Raw genomic sequence first — 18705 nt, 5'->3', positions numbered from 1 at the left:
AAGACATGTATCTAGTCAGCATTGTTAAGGAACTGATCTCCTCAGCACTTGATGTCACTAATACACAGTGTGACTTTCCTGGCAGATGAACTTAAACAACACTTTGTGACTAAGGCCTTGGCTAAGAGTAAAAAAACTACTAGTTAAAATGCTCATCTACAATGATTAACATGGAAACCTGCAACATCTGAGCACTGGCAAGACTGCTATGCAGGTTGAGAAAATACCGTGTTAAGATATGCAGCATCTCAATGCAACATAAAGACTCCTGCTTGGTACTGTTTCTAGCACCTGCTGAAGAAACCAGTGTGTCTTGGCAAGAATGAAGAAGGTGATCTGGTTGAGGTCCTGTCCACAGTGTGTTGTGAAACAAACCTTTGAAATGTATTTTACCATTTTATCTTAATGAAAGCAGGCCTCCAAAACAGAAAGCAGAGAGATTATCTTAATACTTCCTGAACACTTCAACCTTCAAGAATATATGTTTTCTTTTGTCATGGGGAAAATTATCTTGGAGAGCTTTGTTTTATTATGACCAATTCAGACAGGTGCTTTTCCTTGTAAGGTTCTTGGAAAATAAAAACCTTAGCCAAGAAAAAAGAAAACTGAATTCAAGGGATTTCATTTTTAAAAGAATGCTGTATTTTGTTAGTTCAAGTCACTAGATTCACACCAGCATGACAGTAGAAAGCATGAGTTTTCTGAGATTGTGGAAATCCCTTCCAAATGATCTGAATCCAGAGAGACAGGACAGTGCCATCATCCATCTGTTCCACTCTCCCATGAGCAAGACAGCTGCAGTGGCCAGTAGATACCTTGATAGTGACCCCAATCAAAGTGTATCTTCGCTTGCTGCCATCGCGGACAGGGACAGTGGAGAGCGCAGATGAGATGTGTCCCATGAGCTGTGCTATCAGTGACACTGTAGGCTCATTATTGAGTCCCACTTCAGCCATGTGTTTTTGAGCTTTCCCTTTCCTGCTGGTCTGGAAGAAGTCATTTGTCACGAGGCAGGTGGCACAAGATAATCAAGAATGCTAAGTGCTAATATAAGCCTGTTCCTTTCCATGTGAAAAAAAAACCGCAAACAAATAAACCAGTAACTTTGTTACTTGCAAGTACAACATTATATGAATTTACACATTTTTAACAGCAGAAAAAAACCCCCAGCAAACTATCAGCTCATAAAATTAGCAGTACTAATACATACTTTTTGGTACAACAGAGATGTACAAGTCTGACCAAAATTTCAAAGTGAAGCAAAACAAATTAAAATGGGTTATATGGAAGGAAGTAAAATTATGAAAAGGTCAATCTAAAAAGAGATACAGCCCTTTAAAAATACAGAACACTTGACTTTGTATTAGCCTCTATCAAGCTAATGATGTTGCCAGTCAGCTCTAATATTCCTATTTACATAAGAGACCTTTCTTAAATCACTGCAAACATTGTCCCATTTCAGAATCTAGGTCGTTTATTATTGCATGTAGCTAAAAGGCCAGACTTTACGTGTAAGTCATCATTACCAGAGCAAGTGAGGTTACATGACTGTGTTACAACTATTACTATTGTGTTTCATGTTTTAGGACAGCAACACTGCTGTCCACGCTGAGACTAAAATAAGAGATAGAGTAGGTCCTTACATAGGGAAAGGTCAAGCAGTCCAAATCAGCCTTGTCCAATCTTGCTCAATGTTCTCCACCGGTCTTTCAACATGACACTTGTTCGGTTGTTGAAGTTACCATGGGCCAAAATTTTAGCCCAGTTACCCACTCCGAACTCCCTCACTCCTGATTTCAGCTCCAAGTCTTCTTGGCAAGTCCATCGCTAGGGCAAGAACAGAGAAAGGTATTACTGTAAGAGGTAACCTTATAGTAAATATGAAAGCAAGTTTTCAAACAGTTCTCTAGTTATTACAGAGTACGATGTGAGAGGGATTTTTTTTGAGCACCATATCTTGAAATGAGAGATAAATGATAAATTTTTAACTGAATCTGTAGAGCTTTATGAGGGCTCCCAAAGGGGACCTGTGTAAATAAAGCCTTTGGTTAATTGGAATAACTGGATCAGAAGTAAAAAATGTTTATACAACATTACAAGAGCCATAAGAACTGTAAATGGCTGAATCTGAAGGCCTAAAATTTATAGGTTGGTGGAATAAAAGAAAGGTTGGTTTCCCAGAGTATGTATAAAACCTCCTCCTAATAAGTAACAGATCACTTCCAACTACCAAATGGATAAATGGTGTTGGCTGTAAAGCAGAAGGGAACATTAGAGAATCATGTTAATGGCTCACCTTTACAACTGAAATCCTCAAAATTGTGAAGAACTGGGCAGAAAGGGAAATGCAGGTGCAAAGGAATAGCCTCAAAGCCAACTAGCAGATCTGGTAAGTGCAAGGAAGTGTGAATAACAGGGGAACAAACATCACTTAACTCTGAAAATAACGTACCCAGTGGAAATGTAAATCTTATGGCTGCTGTCTTTACACAAATGCATACCCTCCTGCTTGTGCACAAGGGAGGATGAGCAGGAATACCCAGCCAGTATGACTGTCAGTGGCACAAAAAGTCTATGTGTTAAATGCCACATCCACAGACATAGGAAGAAAAAATAAATTTATTTCTTAATGACATGGAATCCTTCTGGGATCTTTAAAAGATTCCACTCTTGTAAACAACATCAATTCAGTCTCTGGGAATGGGCTAAGTGACAATTTTGAGTACTATTCTGCATGGTTCCACCCTTCTGTTGAATTTAAACCTTTAGAAGTAGCAGCAGCACTCAGACATGAAAGGGGGTGTCTCTGAGCGGGAAGGAGCTTGGATAACATTCAGCCTCAAAACTGTATCAGATCAAGACTGTATCCTGGCTATTCTCCAAAAAGTGCAAGCTGAGGTGTGTAAAGACCAAACATCACATCTCAAAGCTGGATTGCTTAATGCAAATATCAGGGCCTCTTCAGTAAACTCTGAACACTGACAAACCTCACTAAGTAGTGAAAAAATTACAAGTAATACTAGTTCGACTGTATTTCTGAACAGTTAGGAACCTAAAACTTCTCTAAAGTAGTCTACCCTTTATCAAAAATACTTCCTTTTTCCAATTCTTCCTGTTCCACAGATCTTTTGCAACATTAGCAGTGAATAGCTTTTTTTTTTTACTATTATTAAAAGGCCAGAGATTCCATTGGAATCATGTAGTTCATCTCATTTCAGAGCATGCCAGAAAACTTTCCTAAATAAAATCTTTATTCAAGTAACACAGTTATGCTTGACCTACAGCACCAGATAATTCAAATACTTCCATCAACAGAGACAATCACAACCCTTGTTACTTGCAATGATTAACTATATTTGCTGTTAAAAGGGCTGTTTTTAGCTTGTTTTGATTCTGAATTGCTTATATTGAGGTTTTTTAAAAAATAAATTTTTTCCATTTACCATATAAATAAGGGGCCTGCTTTACAGGTAAATCAGGGACTGACTCATTTTCTTTTCACTGAGGAACTGCACAGAGCAGTAACTTGCCCCTTGCCCCACTCACTGACAAGCTCTCTGTCCCTTCTGGGACAGAATTTATGTAGAGTCCAGCTTTGCATTGTTACAGGACTGGTTGAAAGCCTGGCCATAACGCAGCACTATGCTTGAGCTCACATCAGCACAGTGCCTGGTCCACAGCAGCGTGACATCTGGCCAGCTCAGAACACCAGCAGAGCAAGCTTGAGTTTGCCAGGCAGAATGTGGAGACATTCCCTCACATATCTATAGATCGTGTTATTCCTTACAGTCAGTTCTATTTTAGTAACCTGTCTTCCTTTATGCATTATGGGACTCTGCTCTAGAGTTTTCTCCTTCAGCTGTAAATATATGGGGTTTTTTTCCATACAAGTCTGACTAAATTCTTAACACCCAGATTTTCAGACACATTGTTTAATTTAAATAAATTGCCATCCAGATTTTAGACAACTCAAAGGATTTGCCATATACTTACTGTATGTAAAATTGAGTACAAACAGTTCCCTAAATTCTGTGACACTTGCATCCCCTAATTTAGGAATGAGAAAATAAAGTACGTGTCCATTCAACTGCAGATTGTTCTATGCAGCTAACTGAAAACACTGCAATGAAAGGCTGAAAATGGGCACTGAACCATTGCAATGAAATGCCATGTACAAAACAAGAGCAAACAATGCCAACATTGAATGAGGGACTACATGGAAAAGGAAGTTCTAGAAGTCAACAGCTCTGACATTCATTGCATTCTTTCATGCATATGGACAATTTTATAACCCAGATGATTAAGCAGAGGAGCAGATTTATTGTTTAAAAGGCCAATTATCATTGCTTTCTATAAAACTTTTATGAGGTTTCAGTGGCAGGGAGTAAGGCATAAATATCACAGATGGAGCAAAGGCCTACAACTTTTTTAAGTGTTGAAAGAAACACAGTTCTGAATCTCAAGTTTCATTTAAGTTCTTTTAAAATTTTCAATGCCACTGTCAGATGCAGTTCCTGCAATTTTAGTCTTTATATTTCAATTAAGGTTCAACTATAACAACATAATTAAGCAAACAACTTCTATTTTTTTCTAACAAGATGTGTGTGTAAGCCCTAGACCTAGACACAGTGCTTGTAGGTGACCCCGTAACAGACTAGCTCAGCATAAAAATATGTGAATACAAAGCTTTCATTAGCTCTGTGTCTTTGTGGTCCAAATAGTTTAATTCTTGATGTTGAAAACAAGCTTGATGGAAGTGTTCATGCTTACCAGCAACTGGCTAACAAGGTACCTATCCAAGTATATGCTGGAATAAAGTAATTATGTCTTTGAAGGCAAAATCCAAATCCAGTAAGTGCTGCTTGTTTTTTTTTTTTTTAAAGGGAACTGGTTGTATCTGCAAGTTTAAAGAGGTTGTCAGTGATTTAACTATTCCTGAGATTTGTGAGAAAGTGAAAAACTGTTTATAGGGGCTTGAACTTCAAGAATAAATGAGGTCTCATTAGGACCTCAACCAGTTTGAGGATAGCATGTAACTGAAGATTTAACCAGTACTTCAACTTAAAGAAATAGGAGTAAGTACAATTCTCCTCTAGAAAAAAAAAACAAAAAAAACCAAACAGAAGCAGATTTGGTCTTCCCTATTATATGGAAAATGAAATATCAAAATGAACACCAGAAAAATGAAACAGCTCACATCAAAATGGATGCACACTGCACTTTATACTTGCACTATTATCTAAACAGAAAGACTCCACATTGTTTCCTAAGAAATATTATGGAGAGGAATCCAGCAATGGCAATACATTTATTTAATGTTAATTTCTTCAGTTATCATGATAAAGTGCTGAACACTTATGAAGGAAAATTGGCTATAAATAAAAATTAGCTTGAAAGACCCCAACATCAAATCAACTTCAAATTGCATTCTATTAAGGCATACACTTCTATACTTCCCACCAATAGGGAATTCTAGCATTAGTGAACACAGCAGGGTTATTTTCAAGTAATTCAATGAAGCAGGCTTACCCATGAAGAGAACACAAAAGACCATTTGAAATGTAGCATTATAAGAAGACCCTACCATTTCGTTTATAAAAACTAGAGTAGCTTCTCAAGTAAGTATGTTTTTACCGCACATAAACAAAGTATTGAATTACAAAATTGCTAAATCTTTAACCTTCTAAGCTGGAAAACAAGTAGCCTCTGATATTTGCCCAAAATTCTCACAGGCAAATGACATCCTGAATTCTTTAATCCAAACCGTGGAAAGAATTTTTTATTTCAAACTAAGCTTTGGTAACAGTGTATTTCAACAAATATAAAAGGCTTGGAAGCATTAGCATCAATACTTGAGACAGCAAAAAATATGTTTTATTTCCTGTCTTTAAAAATAAAAGGACTGTAACCATTTCAGGAACTGTAGCACTTGAGTTATCTACAGAATCTTAAATATAAGCACTAGATTTAAAAGTTAGATTAAATAAAGCTGAGAAAAAAATTCTGTGCAGTGCAGATTCTTTTTACCTCAATGTAGAAGAGAGAATAGGTACAAACCTGTCTTTTTCGGCTACAAGCCAAAGAAACTCCATTTTTTTCCACATTTTTCATGTTGTTAAGACCTAGAAGATAGTTAATATACATCCAGAACAATGAGGAGTCAACATCAAGGCAGGAGTTTTGCATTCTACCATTTACACATGACAAGAATGTACACTATTTTGAGATGCTTTGACTGACTGGGAAAATTTCAGAGTCTGTTAACATATAAATATACATTTATATATGAATACACATGAATCTTGCCATAGTTCAAGGGCTTCAAAAAATAGGCTATTCAAAAAACCCACTGTATTTTCTATACAATAGAGCTCACAGAAGAATTATATTTTAAACACTTAGGTAAAAATTGGTACATAATAATAAAACATTTCATTTTGGTAAAAACATTTTTACTATATGCACTGCTCTCATTTTACATAGAGAGAATGGGAAGTAACAACCAGTCAGAGCTATGATTCTTAGTACACAAATCCTTCATTTCCAAGTACGTGTATCAGGTTTTAACTGTGGAAAGCATTCAAGGAATCTTAAGAGTTTGTCCTTCCATGTACAACATGGCCACATGCAGGAACTAGATCATCTCTCTGTGGTAAGAGGGTGCTATTCATCTTAAGAGCTTACTTGTAAGTATGGTATTATCTGTCTTGTTAGGTTTTTAAGAAGTAATACTGGGAAAATGCACACACATCCTAACTTTGTGCACTTTACAGTACAATTTGTTTTTCCAATCAGCTAATTTCTTTAGTTCCTTCCCAGTCAAGTTATCTAGCACAGAATTCAGAAAGAAATTAATTTCAGTACTCCTCCGGCAGCTTTCTTTTGCACAGAATACCTGAGTCTCATAAACCAACCAAGCTAACCAGAAAATAGTGAATGATTTTGCAAAATTAATTGCTAGAGAACCTTACCCACTTCTCAGCATCCTAAATACGGCAACCACCAAACCTGCATTTGTACAGGAACCACACGCAACTTGGAGTGTTTTTATCTGCCACAACCAGTTGTGCATTAACCCAGTCACATTGGATAGCAGTCAGAAGTAAGTGTTTGACATGACTGTTTTGAAAGTAATACTCACTCTGAAGAACTCTGCTCTCTTTGGGTTTCTGTCCCAAATGTCTCCTGCAAAGAACACAGATCTAAAGTAAAAACACAAAGAACTTGATGAAAAGTCTATGACCAAGAGCAACAACATTTTTTACCTTAGTGTGGGGTTTTTTATGTCTCCGGATGACTGACTTGTGATACACTGTTCCTCTTTTATCAATCTTAAAAAAAAAAAAGACAAAAAAAAAAAAAAAAAAAAATCTATTTCCTAGGCAGCAACTTGCCATTTATATGATTCAACAATATTTAAATGAAAAACTTCTCTACAGAAACAGTGGCATACCATCAATAACTGCATCAATGCATTCACCTTCTTAACTTTGCCTCCTTATACCTGGAGGAGAAATACAAAACCACAGAATCTGCTGAGTTGGAAGGGATGCACAAGGATCACCGAGTTCAGCTTTTAGCCTTGCACAGACATCCCCAGGAGTCACACCATGTGCCTGAGACCATTGTGTAAATGCTTCTTGAACTCTTGTGGTGCTACGACCACTTCCTTGGGTAGCCTGTTCCCAAGACACTACACATTTAAGATGCAAGGCATTTTGCACATCTATTTTTTCATTACAAATTATTTCCATAGGTTTTTTTGAACGAGTCTTTCATCATGTCTCTCAGATGTAATTGTGTCAGGAGTTGCCCTTCTAAAAAAACAAATTAAAAAAATCTTATGACTTGTCTTCCTCTATACTGTCTGCGACAGCCAATTTGCTTAACTAAATGATGTCAAGTACAAAATGAAGAAATACAGACTCTATCCCAGCTAAAGACTGCAACTTATTCTCCCTGAAAAACAAGTGGTGAGAAACCTAGAATATTAGCATTTTCCAAAATAATAATGTAATTGTTCTGAACGTTTGTACTGTCAGGATCATGAAGCAACATAACTATTTCCCTTCATACTAGTATCATTAAGGGGTCAGCTGTAAGGAAAATGAAACAGACTGATTCCATTTCCTTATTCTTTTTCTTCTTGAGATGATCTGTAGCCTGAAATTAGAACTAAAAGGAGTTCAATCAAGCACTTATAAAGAGAAGTCTTTTTATGCTTTTATTATTATAGACTGACAGCTGTTTAAATTGCAAATTGTGCAACATCACAAATAATTAAACTTAATGACAAGCTATTTGATGTAAATGCCAAAAGTAACAACCACAGAAGAGCACAAAATTAAAAAAAAATAGGGAATGTGCTTGTAGCTAATTTTCTATTGGACAGCAGTTTGGAATTTAACATCCTTCCTTCTACCTATTCTTTGTTCTACAAGTTTCATGTTACTATCCAAGCACATCCCTTAGCAGTATAATACTTAATACAAACCTTTGCTTTGTTTCCAAATCACTTTTGTCATTTTCATTGACTTCCAGAGGTCTGTTTTGCCATGCTGTTGCTTCCAACCCTTTAGACGCCACCTGTTTTGTGGCTTCCTGTGCGAGATGGAATTGATATCTTAAAATTAAAGCCAGACAGTACCTAGATAGGAGTTTGCACTAAGATTAATATATATACTTTTTATTAGGACTAACAGTGCTTATTTCACAGACCTTTCAGAGGTAATAACATTAAACTAAGTAGTTTCAAAACAACTTTAGCATGTTAAGTTGAAATCCATAAAGACCTTTATCAATTAATAACTTGGAGAAATTTTAGTCATAGCTGCAATTGATTTTTATATGGACACAAAGAAATACAATGAATACTTGCATAATGACTGAACTTATAAATGTGTGAAGTAAACTGCAGAGCTTAACTAAGGCTGCAAATACTATCAAAGTACTCCAAAGTCTGTTTTTTATAACTAAGTTAGAAACAAAAACTGACAGGTCTCAAGTTTATCTAGTTCTGTAGCCCATGGCAGGATAAAGCATACATGTAACACTTTGAAAAGCCCTGTCTAAGCAGACCTTAGGCTTGTAATATAACCTGTTTTGCATTGGCAAAAAACATTTCTAACATCCTGCTCAAACTTTTAGCCACAAACTAAGATTGTTTCTCCTCCATTGCTAAGAGAAAGAAGTAGTAATTCATTACTCTTTATGGAGTACCTAAAAAGGGCCTGCCTACTACACTGAATAAAGATGGAACAAACTTCTTAGCAAGGCCTGTAGTGGTAGGACAAGGGTTAATGCTTTTAAACTAAAAGAGGGTAGATTTGGACTAGATATAAGGAAGAATTTTGTTTTATTTATGATGAGTGCCAAAACATGGAACAGGCTGCCCAGCAAGGTGGTTGATGCCTGATCCCTGAAAACTTTCAAGGCCAGGTTGAATGAGGCTCTAAACAACCTGATCTAATTGAAGGTGTCCCTGCTTATTGCAAGGGGATTGGACTAAACGATCTTTAAATGTTCCTTCCAATTGAAGCTATTCTATGATCATACTTCTACATCTGGCACTAGAAGAAAGAGAAGAGAGATTAACAGTTAGAGCTAGAGTGTTCTTCTATAGAGAACGCAAGGTACACTGCTGGGAAATCACTGTGTGCTCTACAGAAGTGGGAATTCTTCACAAAGCTGTCTCCTCCATGGGCCAGAATAACTGTTCAAAGAAAGATTTGCAATGTGGGTGCAGACAGTAGGACAAATGTGCAGGAAGTGGGGGTGAGTGGGGCAGTGAGGGCCTTAGGCATGCTAGTTTGGAGTTCTGAGCCTTCTCTGACACCTCCAAGCCTCCACCTCCTCTTAGACTCAAAGAAATAGCCTTGAAAAATACACTTGAAAACTGACAGTAGAGTGAAACCATTAAAAAGTATTCATTGTATTATACTTTGAATGTATTTAATAAGTTGTCTAGTCTCTCTGGTAAGAAAATGAAAAACACAGAGGAACTTCAGGATTGTTTATTTAAAATTTGCTTCTTATTACCTTTAGACGTCTGTGCTTTTGTAATTGAATAATTCAATATTCTTTTATACGAAGTAAACATAAGAGAAATTCTTTACAATCCTCCTGAAGATGAACTGAAGAAAGAATGTTGTTCATGCCAATTTTAAATCACTTTTGAGCAAGACTGTTTGTAAGAAACATTTGTATTTACAAGAGAACCGCAATAATAGTTTTCTATCTCCTAACTCCTCTGACATTCCTAAAGCTTTCAGCCAAATTACAGGTCTTGATTTTTTATTTTTAGTATGAGAAGTCATGTAGGCTTAAATAAACATTAAATATAAAGCTACTTTTTAAAGGAGTCCCATATCAGAACTGCTTCTCTTAAACAGATCTTGTTTTAATTACACTATTTTCCTAACTATTTTTCTAATCAAAACAGTCATGGGAAAAACATTCAGAGAAGATATTTTAGAGGAGTCTGGTTCCTACTAACTTTCTCCAAGACATATTAATTAAAACAAAAAGGTTGAATATAAGACAATCCAAAGGAAGGTAAAGTTTCCTTTTCATCTAATACAATAACTGAATATTGCCTAAACAACTCCCTTGAAAGAATAAATCTATTTAATTGAAGCAGGTGACTTTTTTCAAAAGTTCTGAAAATACATTCAACATACCTGTATTAAGAAGTTAGTTTCATTTTCTTTCATGAAAAGTTCAATGTAAGACTTGATTTTACTTATCAAAAGACTGTAACTGAAGTTTTGGAGAAGAGGAACATATGGATCCTTGGTTTTAATTATGGTTGCCAGCTTCACCCTTAAAGGCTAAGAAAAGCACAACTTTATACAACATAAATCCTGCAGTAAACTTGTTATCTATGCTAAACAAGAAATATAGAAAGCTAAAAATGATTATATGGTTTCCTGAATATTCCTATACAACTTCATGCTGCAGTTTGAAAGGCTTCTTAAGTCAACTAGACATAACACCAGGCATTTATCTTCTGTGCTCAGTAATGGTAAAGTGTAACTGACCAGAGATCCACATTTTCATTTCCTTTATGACTAACACTGAAAGCAGGGTTGTCAGTGGAGGAAAAACACCCATAAAAAGCCACCTGTTACTCGCTTCTCTCTTCTCATTTGCTGCCTCAAAAAGGCTGCCATTGAAAGGGGTGTACTGTGTTCAGGAGAAGGACTACTTAGTATAGCAGCATTAAGGATACATCAATACTGATAATCAGAACTTCACATTTTGTCTACCAATCACTCTGAATTTTACAGAAGCAAATATAGCCAGGAGAATTATCTTCTGTGTATAGGCTGCATTTTTATTTATTAATTTGAGTGCTATTATCTACACTTTCCAAACATCCAAATCCTCTGAATGAAAGTATATCCAAAGAGTAAGTTATACACAGGCTACTACTTACATAGAACATGTGTCCTAATATACCAATTGAAGATATAGGCAGCATTTTTAACTTCTTTTCTTTTTGCCTGCAGTCCTTCTATTGCTCTTTTCTCCCCCAGAAAATTCAGATGTGTGCACTAACTATTATATTAAAGAGATATTCACCCAAACTTGCAACTTTCTGAATGATGCAGTCAACTTCAAAGCAGGGGGTGGCCTAAGTCACGTATGTTGTCTTTTCCAGGCAGAGGCATAAGAGCTTTCAGTCTGTACTACAGAAGCTAATGAGTTTTCCTTCCCTGGGATGCTTTGGTACATAGAACACTAATTATCAGAGGTGAAAAAAAGAGCCCACTGCAATAGAACTCAGCAAACTGGCTGTTAGGAGTTATGATGTCTCTACCAGCATGTTTACACTGTCTTTGCTCTGAGAGAACAGTAGTATCAAATTCCCAGAATTTGTACTGGCATCTCCCTTCTCATATGAAGTGGGAGAGGGGATGAAGAACAACTGCTGCTAGAAGCATTTTACTCCCACAAATCATCCTGTATTGCCATTAATCTCCTAGCCAGAAATTTCCTTTTGTATTTTAAAGTGCCCAGGTGTGTGTCCCCAGACTATCTTTCTGTTAATGGCCCATCATTGTCCTGCTGCATGACTCAGAGATAACTCCCTCCAGACTATCTTCTGTTAATGAGCCTAATCAACACTTGGCCTCATGACCATTACCCCATTACCCAGAGGGAGGAACCAAGCATCCCATCGTGGATATAATCTGAGACTCTGAACACCAGAGACAACCCTTTCCATTGCATTTCCAAAGGACAGGAGCTACACAGCCACCACTGGACTTTCTGAGGAAGAGCAGACCCTTTTTCTACAGGATCACCGCTTCAGAGGACTGCAGCCACCATTCTACCACACTGCTACCACCACCCTGCCTAACAGGGACTCAGGTTGTATCTTGACTCTGTCAGTTTGAACCAGTGTTTTCTTTTAGGTTTTTTTCTTTTCTTTAATTTCCCCATTAAATTGTTCTTCTGACTTGGTGCCTCCCACTGGTTTGTTTTCAAACTAGTACAGTGTGAAAGTGACTGCATAGACAACAATGAGATTCAAACTATGCAGGTAGGATTTGCTAGCTTTGGAAGCCCACTCCCCTCTTTCTCCTCTGAAAATCAAGAGCTTTTAATGCAAATTAAGCAAGTTACTACCTTATCTGATTCAGAGTCTGTAAACAGCCTTTCAAGAACTTCAGCAGCTTCCTTGAAATATCTGTTTTCCATATAGACTGCTACAATCTACAAAAAAATATAATTACAAAATATGGTGAAATACTTTCCACCTGAAAAAACAGGAGAAGTACAATTCTACAGTTTTCTAAGGCTCTCAAAATTCAGATGATTATATATTTAAGGGTTACCAACACTTACCTACTTCTAACAGTTGGTTCTGAAATTAGTTCTGAAATTTATTTCAATTGATATCTTTTTTTCAGATTGGCAGCTTCTGAAACAATTGTACAAACAGGAACCACATGAGATAGAAAAAGGTCCCCTGCACAGATCTATTTGATCTGTACTAAAACTGAAAATTCAGTTCAATCTGCTCATAGCCCAAGCTTTTTGTAGAAGGGGCTCTGTTTTAGCAGGATAGAATCATAGAATGTTTAAGGTTGGAAAAGACCTTTAAAGGTGATTAAGTTCAACCATCAACCTAGCACCCACCACCATTAAACCATGTCCTCAAGTGCCATATTCACATGTTTTTTTAAACACTTCCAGGGATAGCATCTCCACCACTTCCCTGGGCAGTCTGTTCCAATGTTGTGCAACCCTTTGTGTGAAAAAAGCATTTTCTAATACCAATCTAAACCTCCCCAGCACAACTTGAGGCCATTTCCTCTTGTCCTGTCACTAGTCATCTGGGAGAACAGACCAACCCCCACCTGGCTACAACCTCCTTTTGGGCAGTTGTAGAATGTGATAAGGCTCCCCCTGAGCTTCCCTTTCTCCAGACTAAACACTCCCAGGTTCCTCAGGTGCTCCTTGTAAGGCTTGTGCTCCAGACCCTTCAACAGCTCCATTGCCCTTCTCTGGACTTGTGCCAGCACCTCAAAGTCTTTCTTGTCCTGAGGGGACAGAACTGGACACAGGATCTGAGGTGGGGCCTCACCAGTGCTGAGTACAGAGGACAGTCACTGCCCTGGTCCTGCTGGCCACACTATTGCTGACACAGTCCAGGTGCCATTGGCCTTCTTGGCCACCTGGGCACAGCTGGCTCATGTTCAGCTGCTGTTGACCACCACCCCCAGGTCCTTTCCTGCCAGGCAGCTTTCCATCTACTCACTCCCAATGAGTAGGTAGCATCCTGAAGGATTGATTATGAGTAAGTCACACAGACCTGAATTTGAATCAAGCGACGAATATCTTCATGAAGCTTTTCCAGTTTAATTTCTTCCTTTTCAAGTAAAGTCCAGAAAGACAGAGCAGATTCCAAAGGTGAGAATCTTTGATCATTTTCAAAATGTAATCCTTAGAGGGGGAAAAACCAAAGTACTTATAAAAATTAAAGGATAAATTTAAATAGATTACATTATTTATATGTAATAAAGTAATATATATTATACAATTTCAAATCCTTTTTCCTCAATTTTTAGGTGCTTTAAGAAACCTGAAGCAACTGTCTTCTTTTCAGAGAGACTGGTTCTTTCTACCCTTGCTAATAATGACATTACTGTTGCATTTTTCAGGGGATATTATATGTCAGCAATTATTGTTTGCTCAAAATGCCACTTGCAATAGCACTAAGTTCAGCATTAGGTATTTGGGCTGGCATTAATAATACATTAAACTTAGCATCAGATATCACAACATTTGATATTGATGCTATTAATCTTGTAATATAATCACCATGCTAAGTAGGTTTTTTTTCCTGAGTCTATCACTATTTCCATGTCTTAAATTTTTGTTGTATTTGAAGTGCTTAAAGCGAGAGGGAAACTCAAACAGGTCTACACAGGAGTGTCACTGAAAAAGCAGAAGCAACCTTCCATGCCAGAGTACTGCTGTGCCAACACCAAGGTTTGTGCAAACTCCTAGCAAAGGATCAGTGATAGGCTCTGGCAGAAATCTAGCCCAGCCAAATAATCATCCCCTCAACACTCTCAAGCAGTTTCCCAGCCTGGTCATTGCACACCTGCACAAGTGAGTGTGCCAATCTAACAGATGCAGGAGGAGCTGGCAGGTGCACAAGTGCTTTTTTCTCATGGCACTGCCAGCTTAGTTCAAGATGTTCGCTGAACTACAGCCTCACTTGTGCCTTCATTTTATGGTATCAGCAGAATGTCACTCAATAACTTATTCCTTTCACTAAGTATTTTTCATACAGAAGGTAAACAATTTATACAATACTGAAAAGAGAGAAAATATTTTATACCCACTACAATACATCAAACAGTGAAATTTCAAACAATATTATGTGCATATATACATATAACTAAAAAAACCCCACGTGTTTCTGTAATTATTGGCTCAATCAAGTAACCTGACACTTCATATTCTTAATTTTAATAGTGTAAAACCAAAGTATTTAGCTCTTAGATAGCTGACATCTGAAACAGCCTCCTTTGTGTGATCAGCACAGATCAAATATTTTAATAACTAGAAAAAATAGGAGAGCTGCTATATATATATATTAGCTTTCCATGTACATTGTGCAGCTACACCTGACGTAATACCTACTACACGCATGCAACCTTCCTCACCACACAGGTCATTCTCTACACTGATAAGATAAAAATACACAATGAAGTCATATTCTCGAGTGTTATATACAATAATATAATTTAGAGCATTATCACAAAAATTTCATAATTTGCGTATGTTGAACTATTTTAAATATTAGAATTTGATTCTCCAGCTAAACTAAATCAAGGTGACATAGGAAATTTAATTGTATAAAACAAGACTTTGTGGCATTGCTAGGCTAGAATACACTTTCTTCTTTCATGCTTATGCTTTCAAGACTGCTTCTGAAGTCTTTAAATTCCAATTAGTTTTATCAAACAGTGAAAAAAAAAAAAAAAGTTAAAGTCTTCCAGAAACTCAAACAAAATCATCTTGGCTAAATCAACAAGTTGCAAATGCAGCCAAACAGAAGATACGGTAGTGAATAAGAGCCCCAAGGACTTGCTGCCAGCTGAAAGCCTTAGTCTTCTGTAGAAAACATGGGCAGTCATCCTTTTCATCAATAATCTTGCTGAGATACTTTAATCTCTAGAGTTAAATGTGCAGAAAGGAATACATATCCTGGACTTTACACTTGCAAGTATTGCTCACTAAGAGTGAGACAGTCCTTTCCAGTATATTTCTTTTGTTGATACTACCCTGACAAAAAAAGACTGCTAATTTAAGAAGTATATGGTCATTCAAACCCCATGCAGCTAAATCAGCACAGAATAACACCAGTCCTGCAGACAGCTCAGTCACATATGGAATAAAGAGTGTCCAAAAGGTGGAATTTATTCAATTTACTTATATACAGTTATATCTCTATATAAAAAGATATATAGATATGCACAGTAAAGGCTATGTGAAAGCATATCTAATACACCTCTGTAAAAGTTCATGCAAATATTTTTAAGCAAGTGAAAAAAAGAATCTTAGTATTTACCAAGCCTTTTTCCTTGTGCAGTTCTTATCAAAAGCTGACAGAGATATACTGTTTTTTTCTGATGTGGAGGTATTTGGGAGAGGCCATTAATAAGAGCTGGAAAAGAAGAGAAAAGTTAAATCAGACTTGTTCCAGCACTGCCACAGTGTGGCTAGACATATACTAGACACCGTGTTATCAGATTTCACTAAATTTCTAATTCCTTAAGAAACCAATGAAGCACACTTAACTAGTATTCTTCCATGCTAAAACAACTTAACATTTAAGAAAGAAAATATTTAAGAAGAAAATATCCTTTTCTGAAGAAGCAGCAGAATTAATCACAGGCTTATATTAATCCAATTCAAAGACCACAGTATCAAATTTAGGTTTTGTTTTGGTAAATAGGTTACTACAAAAGACAGCTGTCTGCTCCAAAGAACACTTCCATGGAATGGCCACAAACCATGAGCCACAGGCAGACTGGTAACACATGTTGCTAGAGCAACTTACAGAACTAAAGGAGTAAAAGCTACATGGAAAGCTTACTCAGAAATGTAAATTTACAAGGGAAATCCTCCTTGCAAGGTTGGAAGGTCGCAAGGATTATTACATATTTTAACATGGGAGCTATCATGAGTTTATTCCCATGATGTGGGTTACTGTGAATTTCTTATGCTAATGTGCTGGACATAGTAATTCATCTTCACAGCATAATACAGAAACATTCAAAATGAAAAGTGAATCACAGAATAGTTGGGGTTCAAAGGAGCCTCTGGATATCATCTGGAACCACTGCATTCCTAGCTTTCTGCACTTGCTTCAGTTTGAATTGACCTTCTTGTTGACAGCCAATCATTATTTCTGTAGGGTCTTTGACACATGCAAGAATAATAGTTCTGTGCTTCTATGAAAAAAACACACCCACTTTTCTAATGCAATCTTATGACTGTGCTTTGCTTTTCCCAAAGACTTTTTCAATACTGACTTTATAATCTTAGCGTGCCAAACTCTTTCCTCTGTTGCTGAACAGAGTAGGAACAAGTTCAGAATTTGCTATTACTTCTTATTTCCATATGACCTTGCACTCTGTACAATTTAATTAATTGTTTCTACTAATCCAGGCCTCAGTCTTCCCAGTTCTTCTCAGAAGATAACTCCAATCTGTTTCTGCATTGGCAGTGTCTCTGCTTCCCACCTTCACAAAACTTCAGTACAATTCTCCTGCTGAGTTGGCAGTCACAAGGCCAAACATAAATATCAAGAAGCAACATACATAATTCAATCTACCAGACCCCCATTCAAACTACTTTATGAAGTTATCTTTAGATTTCTTACCTCTTACCATATCCCATATCAATTTACATAGTAATCATTCTGCATGCCATTGCATTCCACTCGTTGCAGAAATTTAAACGACTCCTACTACTACATTCGAGTCAAGAATATGCACACAGACACAAAACATCCCCCAACGCTCTAACCTGGTATCCTCAGGAAAACTGCTTCTTACAGAAGAAAGCATCGTAAGTTTATCAAATTTATCTGAGACTTAGATATTTACTTCTAGTTGCCAACTACTCTCACTCTAAAGTTTCTTTCTCATTTTAAATATTATGTTTTTCCATTCAAAATTCAGTCACCAGACTTAATTTCACCTCATCTCTGTCTGCCAGATTATAGTTCCGTGAAATATTTCTAGCACTACTGTACTGCCCCCGTGTGCGAGTGCTGCCGATACCATTCAAGCCTTCAACAGGCTCCCTGATAGCCCGGGGGTCTCCGGAACCCCCGAACGAGCTGAGCATCCTCCCAAGACTGCTGACCACGGTGGTCGGCGGGCTACGAGTGCTTTAGCACTCCCACCCTTCGGCGTGCTGGAGGCAGCTGCCGCTCAGGCCCCGCCGGACCCGCTGCCCCGGGAGCGGCTGTGCGAGAGCCCCGAGCGTCGCGGAACGCCCCGAACCGCCGCCCCTCACCCTGCGCAACGTCCCTCCATCGCCAGAACTCCGGCCCGCTCTGCTCCGCGAAGTGCCGGCACAGGCAGGAGCAGGCGAACTCCAGCATCCACTCCGCAGCCACGGCCTCCACCGCCGCCGGCGGGGCCGAACTGACGGAGCTGCTGCTGCTGCTGCCGCCGCCGCCGCTGCTGCTGCCCACCGCTCCCGGCGCGACCCCGGCCGCTGCCGCCATCTTCAAACCGCGCGCCAACGGCTGTCAGACCCGACCTGCCCCGCGCTCGCAGCGCCGCAGCCAATCAGCGCAGTCTCCCCGCCGAGCTCCGCCCCGCAGCCAATCAGCGCAGTCGTCCCGCCCGACCCCGCCCTGCTCGCCGAGCCGCAACCAATCAGCGCGGACGGCGCGCCCGGGCCGGGCCGCGTCACGGCGCGCTTGTGTGGGTCTGTAACTGGGCTTTGGGGCCCGCGGGCGGCAGTTGAGGGAGTGAATGTTGCGGGAGGGGCGGTGGCTCTGAGAGCCGCCGTGTCCCACGCTTCCCGGGAGGGTCAAAGGCGAAACGGGCGTGTTTTCTTGCATGTGTGATACGAAGGGCTTCTCTAAGCGTATCTTCATGTGGGTTCTGGAGAGAGGAGGCTGCTGAAGGAAGGGAGGAGGGGAGGGAGGGAGGACATAGC

The 18705-nt window shown here is 38.6% G+C and overlaps 1 protein-coding gene across 4 annotated transcripts; it reads right to left on the bottom strand.

Annotated features, from left to right (window-relative positions):
• Window positions 1–26: 26 nt before the first annotated feature.
• Window positions 27–18283, bottom strand: TERF1 (telomeric repeat binding factor 1). 4 transcript variants are annotated; one of them, XM_019289253.3, is made up of 11 exons: window positions 18052–18283; window positions 16094–16189; window positions 13823–13953; window positions 12634–12720; window positions 10680–10829; window positions 8495–8601; window positions 7266–7331; window positions 7142–7185; window positions 6058–6122; window positions 1644–1827; window positions 27–1061 (listed from the first exon to the last, which is right to left on the bottom strand). In XM_019289253.3, exons 1-10 carry the CDS (start codon window positions 18263–18265, stop codon window positions 1669–1671), a joined length of 1119 nt encoding a protein of 372 aa, XP_019144798.3. In that variant the 5' UTR covers window positions 18266–18283; the 3' UTR covers window positions 27–1061; window positions 1644–1668. The 4 variants fall into 4 exon arrangements, with proteins under 4 accessions (XP_019144798.3, XP_010403513.3, XP_019144800.3 ...); XM_010405211.4 differs by having other exon boundaries at window positions 27–1827; XM_019289255.3 differs by lacking the exon at window positions 7266–7331 and having other exon boundaries at window positions 27–1827.
• Window positions 18284–18705: the final 422 nt, after the last annotated feature.

This window comes from Corvus cornix, chromosome 2, assembly GCF_000738735.6.
Source record: "Corvus cornix cornix isolate S_Up_H32 chromosome 2, ASM73873v5, whole genome shotgun sequence".
Classification (NCBI taxonomy): Eukaryota; Metazoa; Chordata; class Aves; order Passeriformes; family Corvidae; genus Corvus; species Corvus cornix.
This window is presented reverse-complemented; position numbering and strand designations above follow the sequence as displayed.

Coding starts and splice junctions, on each gene's coding strand:
- TERF1 (XM_010405211.4), bottom strand. CDS start 18,265: ATGGCGGCAGCGGCCGGGGTCGCGCCGGGAGCGGTGGGCAGCAGCAGC. Junction 7,186..7,265: donor ATAAAAAACCCCACACTAAG/GTAAAAAATGTT, acceptor TGTTCTTTGCAG/GAGACATTTGGGACAGAAAC. Junction 1,828..6,057: donor CTTGTAGCCGAAAAAGACAG/GTTTGTACCTAT, acceptor TTCTTGCCCTAG/CGATGGACTTGCCAAGAAGA.